Below are 12,490 nucleotides of genomic sequence, written 5' to 3'. Positions count from 1 at the left end.
GACACTTTACAAAATGACCAGAAAGTCTGGCTCCTTGGAAGCAAAACATAAAGAAGCAAGGGGAAGCTGTACATTAATTATTAGGAGCATCTAAGTAGTGTGCAGACACGAGCGGTAGTGATCTGAGTCCATTCAGTTTGTTCCTTGAGCTTCCAGTCAGATGTGAAGAAAAAATACATTTTGTTTTTCTTCAGGCAAAAGGAAAAAAAAGATCAGATTGTGATCAGAGGTACGAACTGACAGTGGCTGGAGGAAGATCGCTGTCTCTCTTAAAGCACTCAAAGACGTGTGTTGGTATAACTCTTCAGCCCCACGCCCCCGGCATTGGGGGCAAAAAGGAGGAGATCACGTTTAATCGGTTATAACGCCGGTTGAGAAATATAAATCCAGACATGTGTGGTATCCACAGAAACCTCAGAATCTCAGCTAAAATGTCATATAAACCATTTCTACAACCACCAAACACACCGAAAACAAGCCGCGATTAAACGAGCAGTTACGTAAATGCGCAGAAGTCCGCTAAACACACAAAACCGAACCAGAAATTCTTCAGACTTCATGTAACCGGTTAAAAATAGGCTGGTTAGCTTCCAGGGCTATCACTGACTCCACACACCAAGTTTCACCACGATCAGACCAAAATTCACTGAATTAGCCGCAAAAGAAGACCACAAAAACACACAGCTGCGCAAATGCGCTAAGACAGAAATTGGCTTACCGTCCCGATTTCCTCCGTTATTTTCGCCGGTAGCCGGTAGCCATGTGATAGCCGGTAATTACCATGCCAACCTAGCCGCATCAGAGCCGTTTTCGTCAACAACCTCCATTTTAGACCCACCTACAGACACGTGACTGGACAGACGCCACATGCAATAAATTTGGACACACGTGGGTTTTGGCATTACAACGTCTGATTGGTTGAAGTGACGTGAACGTGGCATCGTTACTTTGAATCTATTGGCTAAAACGATTAAAAAGAGGTGTCAATCATGCAAATTGACCAAAAGAAACCAAAGTTACAGCCCCGCAGAATTTAAAGGGCCAGAGGCCAATGAAGCGCTCTATGCGCACGGCAGAAAAGGGCCATTAACATGTAAATGTGTGGTTAATTCTTCAAAAATATATTTAAAAAAAAAAGCATTTTTAGGCCTGTTAATAAAATGTATTAATTTCTGCTCTTTAATACCTAAAAAAATTAACTGGCATGGTGTCCAATTGTGTGCCAAAATTGGACATTTTTGTACAACGTCTGGATATTCATGTATTGACAGGGCTGTAGTTTTTCACTGTTTTACTTTAGAAACACAAATCTTTGCACAGATTATGCTTATATGTTGGTTACTGGATTTCTGGAACCAAATATGAGCTGAGGCATATTTTTAAAAGGGTTATATGCTAAAAATTACAAAAAAAAAATTAGGCGAGAATAAAATCTACTTACTTTTTCTGTGTTCCAGTCTCAGTAACTTTGACACAGTAATATCTGCTTTAATATTTACACCTCTGATTAAATGTCCCAAGTGTTAGCTTCATTTTGATACCAAGATTGTAAGGACAGAGTTTGTAATTGCAGAGAAATAATCAATTTAATTTAGGCATTGCATTTTCAAGCAGGAAGCTCAGAAACCCCCTTGGGGCTGAGAGGTTGTGGTAATATGCTTTTGTTTGTATGATTTGGCACCCTCTTGTGGCCACAGTTGGTACTTGGGAAGTTGTTATGCCCAGCTAGTTTGCTACAAGTGCTCAGTGGAGGTGAAACCTTTGCCCACCCATGCCTGTAAGTTTCCATTATGTATTATAACCTTAACTATCTGAGTTGTGATGCATGTGTAAATTGAGTATACTGAGTTACTATTTCAGCTGTGTGGTCATTACTCATTTGTAAAGCTATTTGTGTGCTAGCGACAGTATATTAGCATGTGTTTGCTAACTTGCTATGAGCAATAATGCTAGTTAACTGAAGGTGATGTTTATGTTTAATTTAGGCAACCTTGAGATTTATGTTTTTGCTGGTTGTCATTAAAACTAAGTTTCAATTAGTACATTATGTATGCTCAGTGAATGAGAAGGTAATTATCTGTTTTGTGTTTATTTAGTTTTACAAAAAGAAAAGAGAAAGGAGAGACAATGAGAATGGATAAGGGATACCATGTATAAGAAGCCTTAAGTAAGATGGCATTGTAAACTGGAGATGCAGATCGAAGTAAAGAAGAATCTGAGTTCAAAGCATTCTCTTCTTCTCATTCTGTTCACTGTCTGTCAAACTGGATAAGCTAAATCACGCCCACATCTAGTGAGGACAGAACAACATGCAACTATGAACTCAGAGCAAAGCACCATCTAAAATACACACATCTGTTTTAATATATCTGTTTAACATACCTGTTTTAGCTCAAAGTACTTTACTCAACTTGCCTTATTCACCCAAGCACTTTTTTCTATCGATCAGTAACACGTACTCACACTTGATGGATGCATGTTGGTACTTTAGTTCTGTCATAAAGCTTACATTTCTGTGAAGTTCCAGACCTGTTGTAGCAGCTTTTGTTGGGGAGACGTTGTGATGCTCACTCTCTCGATTAAGTCTATTGTGGATCATTTCTGATGTGTTCTATTCAGAAAAACTAAGTCAGAGATTTTTGCTGATTTGCATCTTTCTGACTGACGACATGGCACCGCGAGCCTAAATCTTATTATATAATGAGCACTATCATTATCTTCTTGCAGAGATGTAAACGTTTAGTTTCTGTGGATATGAAGTTTAGTCATTAATATTTTTGTTGTGCATGGGTTATTAATGGCAAGTATTTCACACATAAATACACACACTTTGTTACAGAGCAAGAGTTTGGGTTGCGGTTTGCTTGTAGGAGGTAGAAGTGGGGCAGGTTGCATGAGAGAGAGAAACCTTATTACATTACCAACTTGTAATTAAGTGTTTTTTTGGCACTTTACTAACTTGAATGCAAACATTGTCACGATTCAGTTCACTTCATTTTTATGTATGTAGTGCCAAATTACAACACGAGTTGCCTCAAGGTGATAATTTAGAGAAAACTCTAACAATCCCATATAAGCAACCACTTGGCAACAGTGGGAAGGAAAACCAAAGCCATCTGCCCTAACTGATTCAGGGGGTGAGTGGAGAGAAACAGGACAAAAAACAAACTGTGGAAATGGAGAGAGGTGTATAAACACACAGAGAGTGAAGAAGAAGTACTGATGCATCATGGGAAGCCTCCAGCAGACTAGGCCAATTAGAGCTTAACTGAGGGAGGATTCAAGGTCACCTGATCCAGCCCTAACTATATGCTTTATCAACCGAATCACAAGTTTCAAAGTCAAGAAATAAATTATGCGCAACTATATGTCAAATAAGCAAAGCTGCAAATGCAGAAAATAAAGAATTTAAAGATAAAAATGCATGTTTATCTTTATGACACGTGTTCCTTTCTTTCTGTATTGCCACTGTGACATTTAAACAACCTGAACACACAAACTCAAAATAAAGAGTGGCTTCATATCTGAAACCATAACCCATGCAGTAAATGAGCTGTATGAATTAACTTTTGTCTCAGTCATACACAGAGGTGAGAAATAACAAATATTTTGTTACAGAATTATCAGGTATATGTACGTACTTGAGTGTTTTTCTGGTAGATTTTAATTTTAGTGCAGGGTGGCTGTGGTGTTCATGGTCAGTGTAACAGGGTAAGAAACATTTAAGATGATTATTAAACTCTCTGAATCAGCTTTAGACTCTTAGCCTAAACCTTTCTAACCTGTGCTGCATGTGTCTCCCCTAAAATAGCAGCAGATGTTATGATGAAATAATCACTACTATAACGTAGCTGCTGTCTAAGTTGAAGTAAATTATGTTGCATGAACATGGTCAGATTAAATTTGTCAGAACTGAACTGAAGAGAATTGCAGCTAGACACCGAACTGCACTGAAGTTCAAGCATCTGTTTCTTTTCTGCAAAATTCTCACTTGAATTGTGAGCAAATTGCAAGGCATTAGATACAAACATCATTGAATGCACTGTGTAGAATCTTTATTGTTATTGTAGCTGATTCTGATTTTCAGAGTCTATGAAATATTCAGTGCTTTTGTGGAAATATTATATAATTATAATAAAGCTTTTATATTTTTGAGTTTTATTTATTTATTTGTTGCTTTCGAATTGGCCAAAATAGTATCATTAATTAATTGACAGTATGTCTATTTTAATACCAGCACATCAGGAACCAATTCTGTAATGTGTGACTCATGTTCAATGAGTCACACATTGAACATCATTACATATCTGTCATGTAACATGCAGAACTGAACTTGAAAATGTTTTTGCCTCATTTACAGGAAGATAACAGAAACTAGAAAAATGCTAAGAACTGAACAAGGAAGCACTAACCAGATGAACACACATCCAGAGGGATGAGGTATAAGGAACACAAGGAAATGCAGACAATATATACACACAGGGAATCGGGTCAGAGAAACATCTGGCAATCACGAGTGGACAATAATCTAACTAATGAGATATGGACCAAACACAGACATGTGACTAAACAGAAAAGAGTGAGGGACACATTGAAAATATAAACAACGACAGCGATATGACTATACATGGGGTATGGAACAGAGTGGAGGCATGACAAAAGAAATCTAAAGACTAGATAAGAAAACTAGGGTGACCTAAGAATACAAATACTAAACAGAGGGTTAACTGTAGGATAACCAGAAGTCCAAACACATAAACTCTGGGTCTAGCTTGGTTTCAGGAGCAGGTGGTGGGGCGCTGACCTCTGCCAGAGATTATACAGACTCATCCTGGGAACCGGGACAGGTGCAGGAACCTGCCAGATGCAAGAAACTGCTATATGTGCAAACGTGAACTGAGCCTCGGTGGGCCTCACCTGAGGACACCGGCTGCTTATCTGATCGTACTTATCTGATGGGTTTTTTTGGTACTTACCTGACAGGTTAGGATTTACTTTTAAATGCAGGAAGCATTCCACAGCTGCAGCCACCGATTATTTTCAGTTCAACCACCTCTGAAAATACAAGTGTTAGCTTCAACTTGTAAATCCAACTGTGGCAGTAGGGTGTGGTCTGTAGTTTATGGCTTGTCTTTTTGAGGAAGAAGTGAAGCAGGCTGGCTGAGGGAGTGGAGCCATTTTATGACCAACTTGTCATGAAATTCTTTTTTTTTTTGGCACTTACCAGACAGGTAAGGATTTACTTTTTAATGCAGAGAGTGTCTCGCAGCAAGCTATCAAATACGGTGCATTTCTCGGCTTTTAAAAAAACGCTATGCATCGCCAGGTGTTTCATCAGATTCTAGGAGTTACCTCCTTTGACAGTATCACAGTATCAGCTTAAAGCACTTGTTGCAGGCTGCTGAGTTTGCATCTTTTGCTGTGAAGTACAGCCAGACTTTGACCGCTTCGCCTTGGGCATTTTTAATCTGTAGCTCTGCTCTAAAAGAACGTACGTACCTGGGCCCGCCTATTACGCTTGCAAAGGTAAAATGATTGGCTAGAATCCAAAGTGTATGACATCTCAGGAAAATAAAGCACCGAAATGTGCGCTGCTTTTCGGTCTAGTTACTACCGTTTATGTCAGAACCCATCCCGAATCAGTATTAAATAATGAGAAACTTTATTTTATGGTATGAAATTTACAATATAGCACACATCCATAGTAGCAAAGTTTAATTTCAGGGTGGTTAAGAAACTCACAGAAGTTTAATTAAACTGTTTTCATTTCTTCTAAAATACTCTAAAATAAACCAAAAAAACCACACATTTACCTGAATAAAAAATTCCTTTGAAATAATTTGTACCTCTTTTCCTTCTAAATTCCTGCTTTTCTAAGTGAGACATTGATTTTAGTGAGCCTCCTTTACACCTAAACCAAGAGTATACCTTCAAGAGCTACCAACTAAAACAACATTACAACCAAACACCAAAATATACTAGTTCTAAAAAAGGTTTAGTCCAATCTTTGTTATTTGACAGGAGTGATGATTAGAGGAGCAGTGTTTGTGCCACTGTCACTAGTACCAGGACTGAAAAATGGATAAAGTTTGTCATTGAAGGTTTGGCCAGTATATGAATGAAGAAGAACTGCAGCATTTACATCATAAAAGGAAACCAAACCCTCCTCATAATCTACAAAAACTCTCACCTTCTCTGGGGGATCATTCACAGAGAGAGGGACAGGATGGGCAGCAAGTGCAAAGTACTCATTTCTGTTCCTCAGACATATAGTCCAGTAGCCGTTCTCTGGGTTTAGTTTAATTTCTCCCTTCCTATTGACCGACCCTTTGGCCACTCCTAACGTCCACACAGTCTTTCCTTTTACCTGGACATCATAGTAAAGTCTTCCACAGGAGAAGCCTTGTGTCCCTAAAACATTAATTGCAGGTTCAAATCTTTTTGAGCTGTCTGGCAGTTTCTTCCATTCATCCCCACAATGAACTTGCTTCCCATCATTGGACAGGATGAGAGCAGGATGTGCCGTATCAGGATCCAAAGTAACATCCACTGCATTCTGTCGAAGGTTGTTGAACTGAGCATCCCGTATCATCTTCATCTCATTTTTGATAGTCTCTGTCAGCTCATCCACAGCTTTCACCAAAGCCGTCCTTGTGATTCCCTCGTATTTTGCTGGACAGATGCTGACATCTGTCCAGTCTTTGGTGGGTGGAGCAGCATTCAGGGATGGGAAGCTCTGGAGGAAACGAAGACGGTCTTTAGAGCGTGAGATTTCCTCCATTTCAGCACGTCTCCTCTTCAGCTCAAAGACCTCCTGCTCCAGCTCTTTGATATAAACTTTGGTCTGTTTCTCTGTCCTTTTCTGATTCTTTTCAGTCATCTCAATTAGCTCTGCCTGAGCTCTTTCCAGAGACTTAATCAGAGCAGAGAAGGCCCGGACACCATTTGCCATCTCTCTGTCTGCAGCTTCTGTGCTGACCTTCAAGGATTGTTTGAGCTCCTGGACTTTTCTTTGTCTCTCTTGGATCATGTGCTGAATTTTAGCCTCTGTTATCCCAAGTTGTGCTTTTTTTGCTTCATATTCTTCTTTCAGGGGAACTACCTGGTGAAATCTGTGATCTGTGTCCACACATGACTGACATATCATCATTTGTTCATTCTTGCAATAGAACTCCAAAGGTTTGTCATGTTCAGCACACATCCTGTCTTCTTCCTTCTCCATAAAATTAAACAGCTGGTGAGTTTTTAAGATGGACAATGCTTGATGAAAATGTAGATTAGCTACAAAGAATAGTGTAAGAAAAGTTAAGCCAAGAGTTATGAACAGGAACTTCAGGGATGTCCGTTTAGGTGCATCAAGATCATTATAAAAAACTTTTTCTGGTGTGGCATCGTGTTGCTCTGAGCCATCATCGGCTTTCTTTCCAACTGTTTTTCTAAACTGAACAGCCATCTCAGATATGAAAGTATTCACACCAAGCTTATATTTCCTATCCACATGCTCTTTGCACATGGGACAGTTGCGCTGGGAATTAAAATTCAAATGCTCTGTGATGCAATGTTTGCAGAAGTTGTGTCCACATGGAAGTGTGACGGGATCCCTGAACACGTCCAGACAGATGCAGCACAAAAGCTGTTCTTCAGTCAGAAGATAGCTGGCAGCCGTCATGTTGATGACCTGCATCCAAAACAGAAAATCAGTCATATCAGTGTCATTACTATAGCCAGAACGTTTCTTTAAAACATAAAAAATACATATTTAGAATATGTTTAATAACACGGTGTGTGTGTGTGTGTGAAATTGTAGGTTCCAGAAATTTAATTTTCTGCATGCTTAAAAGTCTTTTATTTTTGTAAAGGGAAACAAAATTACATATAATGCAGTGAATTTCAGATCCATCCATCTATCCATTTTTTTTCACTTATCCTTATCAGGACGGTGGGGATGGAGGGGCTGACCTTCCCAGCTACCATAGGGTAATATTAGTAATCAATAGCCAGAAGTCTATGGTTCTTGTGTTTTGCTCTCACCTAAATATACTGCTCCTGTATTGAAATTTGTATCGCACTAGCAGGTAGGTCAAATGTTAGCTTAAGCACTTTGCAAATGAATGGGGTAATATTACCAATCAATAGCCAGCAGTCTGTGTTGTCTGTTTGTTTTTTTCTTTATAAATTTCGGGAACTACATCATTACATCAATCCATTTTCTTGCGTTTTGATTAGACTAAAATTTAAGATTCTGTGAGCCGTGGGATTTTCTGGTTTTTAAGTTGCCTACAGCTCCCATGAGTCTGGCTGGTGAATTATAACATCTTTTCAAACATTGGCAATAAAAAGCATTTAAAACATGACGAAAGCTATTGCACGCATGTTTGACAAAAAAAACAAAAACAAAATGAGCTAAGGAGTTAGAGTCGTTCATCTGCTCATTGGAAGGTTCAATAACTGCCTGCATGCCAGAGTGTACTTGGGTAAGATTATGAACCCTGATATCAATGGAATGTTGCTGTTAGATAAATATCACTTGCATGCAAACGTAGAAAAGAGCAGGCAGGGCACTGATCAAAGATTCACACATTACAGAATTGGGTCCAGTGTTAAAATAGACGCACTGCCAGTGAAATAATGCCACACGTCTGGCAAATTCAAAAGCAATAAACATAAAAGGCAAAAATATATGAGCTTTGCTATAATTATGTAAAATCACCACAAAAACTCCATCTGAATATCTGAAGCAGTTACAGTAACGATGAAGATTTTACACACAGGTGCCTTGAAAGATTTTTGAATCTTGGCTTGCAACTTGCTCACCATTGAAGAGAGAACTGTACAGTAGAAAACAGAAAATGGTTTCAGTGAAGTTCAGAATATACAAAACACTCATTCTTTTATCAGAACTCAAAATGAATGTGATTATGTAACTGTAACTTTCTCATGGAACATAATTTACTTATCTGCTGTAGAAACTTACAGCCTTCAACAGCCAAGTTACAAAAGGTAGTAATTATTCCATCATACAGCCTGCTGCCATTTTATGGTAACCAAAACTGTACTGACCTGTGGTGCATGTGTCTGAGTCCTTTGCTGTCCCGCTGGAAGAATGAATGTATTTACTGTTACTCTTCCTTGTTATAGAAATACCATGAAACCTTTTCAGGCAAACATGCACACACCCATGCCTGCAAGCAAACACTAAATTCTTTCACTCACTTGTGCTCGTCTGCCTAAGAGAACAAAGGGAATTTACCATGATTTTTTTTCCAATAACTCAGAATTTTTATTTTTGGACTCTACTCAATTAGTTCTGTATGATTTGCACTATGTAATAGTCCTTTATTATTTTAATTTATCATAAAATGATCCTCTCTGAATTGGCTTTTACATTTTTTGAGTTTAAATTTTTTTTTTTTTTTACATTATTTCGCAGGCAAATAATTATTAGGCAGGCTTTATACCTTTGCTAATTGATTAAAAAGAAGAACTACATTTTTTTTTAAATTTTCTGCTGAAAACAGTCCAAGTGTGTTTTCACATCTATTGTTCCTTTATTGTGGTTACTCTGTTCCACTGATGAGAAATCCAAGTAACGGCAGGTGTTCAAGATCTCAATCAGACTTAAATCTGGATTAGGCCACTCCCAAACCTTCATTTTGTTTTTGTCAACCATTCAGATAACCCAAATAATCTTGAGCTTCAGGGGGGAAACTTATGTCTGGACATTTTCCTTTGGGATTTTCTAATATAAATCATGTAGGTCCTGCAAACCAGACAACTACAGCCTAAACGACCAAAGTTACAGGCTGTGTAAATCTACAGGATGTAAGATGCAAGCTTGGACACAGTACACTGAGAAGAACCAAGTGGCTGTCTTGACTTTAAACAGGTTGTTCATGCTTGAAAGCAATATGAACCCATGATGACTGTGTTGTTGCATGGCAGTTATCGACTTCATAATGTGTGGCCATCACACAGATGTAATACATGGAAAATGGGAGCAAAACAAAACTACTGCAGTACTTGCAATAATCTGGCAATTGTCAACAGCTTCCAGATGCATCTGTCGTGGTCTGGGTGAGTGGTGGTATTTTTCCACAGTGCTGTGGTCTCCACCTCTGGGCGGTGTCGTGGCTACACTAGTCTCTCCAGTCCTTTTGTCTTGGTAGAGATGATGCAGAGATGTTTCCAAGTTTCACACAACCCTTTTATTACCCATTTTTCCTTACAGATGCATCTGGAGATCAGGGTTTTAATAGTTTCGCAATTTTCATTAGTTTTTATTTTTATTTCGTTTTGACTTCAGATTTTTAATTTTATATTAGTTTTAATTAGTTTTTACCAATTGTTTGCTAGTTTAGTTTAGTTTTTATTTTTTTGAAAATCCTTAGTTTCAGTTTAGTTTTGATTAGTTTCAGTTATAGTTTTAGTTATGTTTGCAATAAAGTGTAACAAAATCCCAGTTTCATCATATCAGTCATTCTCTTCTGCTTACCCTTGGGTATGTTGCTATTCCAGCTACCATAATTCAATTCAATTCAATTCAGTTTTATTTATATAGCGCCAAATCACAACAAAAGTCGCCTCAAGGCGCTTTATATTGTACAGTAGATAGCACAATAATAAATACAGAGAAAAACCCAACAATCATATGACCCCCTATGAGCAAGCACTTTGGCGACAGTGGGAAGGAAAAACTCCCTTTAAACAGGAAGAAACCTCCGGCAGAACCAGGCTCAGGGAGGGGCGGCCATCTGCTGCGACCGGTTGGGGTGAAAGAAGGAAAACAGGATGAAAGACATGCTGTGGAAGAGAGACAGAGATTAATAACAGATATGATTCGATGCAGAGAGGTCTATTAACACATAGTGAGTGAGAAAGGTGACTGGAAGGGAAAAACTCAATGCATCATGGGAATCCCCGGCAGCCTACGTCTATTGCAGCATAACTAAGGGAGGATTCAGGGTCACCTGGTCCAGCCCTAACTATATGCTTTAGCAAAAAGGAAAGTTTTAAGCCTAATCTTGAAAGTAGAGATAGTGTCTGTCTCCCGAATCCAAACTGGAAGTTGGTTCCACAGAAGAGGGGCCTGAAAACTGAAGGCTCTGCCTCCCATTCTACTTTTAAATACTCTAGGAACAACAAGTAGGCCTGCAGTGCAAGAGCGAAGTGCTCTAATAGGGTGATATGGTACTACAAGGTCATAAAGATAAGATTGTATGTGAGGAGCAGGATTTTGAATTCAATTCTGGATTTAACAGGAAGCCAATGAAGGGAAGCCAAAACAGGAGAAATATGCTCTCTCTTTCTAGTCCCTGTCAGTACCCTTGCTGCAGCATTTTGGATTAGCTGAAGGCTTTTCAGCGAGTTTTAGGACATCCTGATAATAAAGAATTACAGTAGTCCAGCCTGGAAGTAATAAATGCATGAACTAGTTTTTCAGCATCACTCTGAGACAGGATATTTCTAATTTTAGAGATGTTGCGCAAATGGAAGAAAGCAGTCTTACATATTTGTTTAATATGTGCGTTGAAGGACATGTCCTGGTCAAAAATGACTCCAAGGTTCCTCACAGCATTACTGGAGGCCAAGGTAATGCCATCCAGAGTAAGAATCTGCTTAGATACCATATTTCTAAGATTTTCAGGGCCGAGTACAATAACCTCAGTTTTATCTGAATTAAGAAGCAGAAAGTTAGCGGCCATCCAGGTCTTTATGTCTTTAAGACATTCCTGCAGTTTAACTAATTGGTCTGTGATACCTGGCTTCATGGATAGATAGAGCTGCGTGTCATCTGCATAGCAGTGAAAATTTATGCTATGTCTTCTAATGATGCTGCCTAAGGGAAGCATGTATAATGTAAATAGAATTGGTCCTAGCACTGAACCCTGTGGAACTCCATAATTGACCTTAGTGTGTGAAGAGGACTCTCCATTTACATGTACAAATTGGAGTCTATTAGATAGATATGATACAAACCACTGCAGTGCAGTACCTGTAATACCTACAGCATGTTCTAATCGCTCTAATAGGATATTATGGTCAACAGTATCAAACGCAGCACTGAGGTCTAGCAGGACAAGCACAGAGATGAGTCCACTGTCAGAGGCCATAAGAAGATCATTTGTAACCTTCACTAAAGCTGTTTCTGTGCTGTGCTGAGCTCTGAAACCTGACTGAAACTCTTCAAATAAGCCATTCCTCTGCAGATGATCAGTTAGCTGTTTGACAACTACTCTTTCAAGGATTTTTGATATGAAAGGAAGGTTGGAGATTGGCCTATAATTAGCTAAGACAGCTGGGTCTAGAGATGGCTTTTTAGGTAAAGGTTTAACTACAGCCACCTTGAAGGCCTGTGGTACATAGCCGATTATTAGAGGTTACAAATGATCTTCTTATGGCCTAGCTTCCAGTTTGGATTCGGGAGACAGACACTATCTCTACTTTCAAGATTAGGCTTAAAACTTTCCTTTTAGCTAAAGCATATAGTTAG

General features: G+C 38.8%; 1 protein-coding gene across 1 annotated transcript; it reads right to left on the bottom strand.

The window, feature by feature from the left end:
• Positions 1-5,700: 5,700 nt before the first annotated feature.
• On the bottom strand, positions 5,701-9,080 carry LOC116312819 (nuclear factor 7, ovary-like). The gene is made up of 3 exons (XM_039600767.1): positions 9,061-9,080; positions 8,770-8,828; positions 5,701-7,678 (listed from the first exon to the last, which is right to left on the bottom strand). Exons 2-3 carry the CDS (start codon positions 8,815-8,817, stop codon positions 6,011-6,013), a joined length of 1,716 nt encoding a protein of 571 aa, XP_039456701.1. The 5' UTR covers positions 8,818-8,828; positions 9,061-9,080; the 3' UTR covers positions 5,701-6,010.
• Positions 9,081-12,490: the final 3,410 nt, after the last annotated feature.

This window comes from Oreochromis aureus, linkage group 17 (genome assembly GCF_013358895.1).
Source record: "Oreochromis aureus strain Israel breed Guangdong linkage group 17, ZZ_aureus, whole genome shotgun sequence".
NCBI classification, from domain to species: Eukaryota; Metazoa; Chordata; class Actinopteri; order Cichliformes; family Cichlidae; genus Oreochromis; species Oreochromis aureus.
The sequence above is the reverse complement of the archived record's forward strand: the minus strand, read 5'-3'. Positions and strand labels throughout refer to the sequence as shown.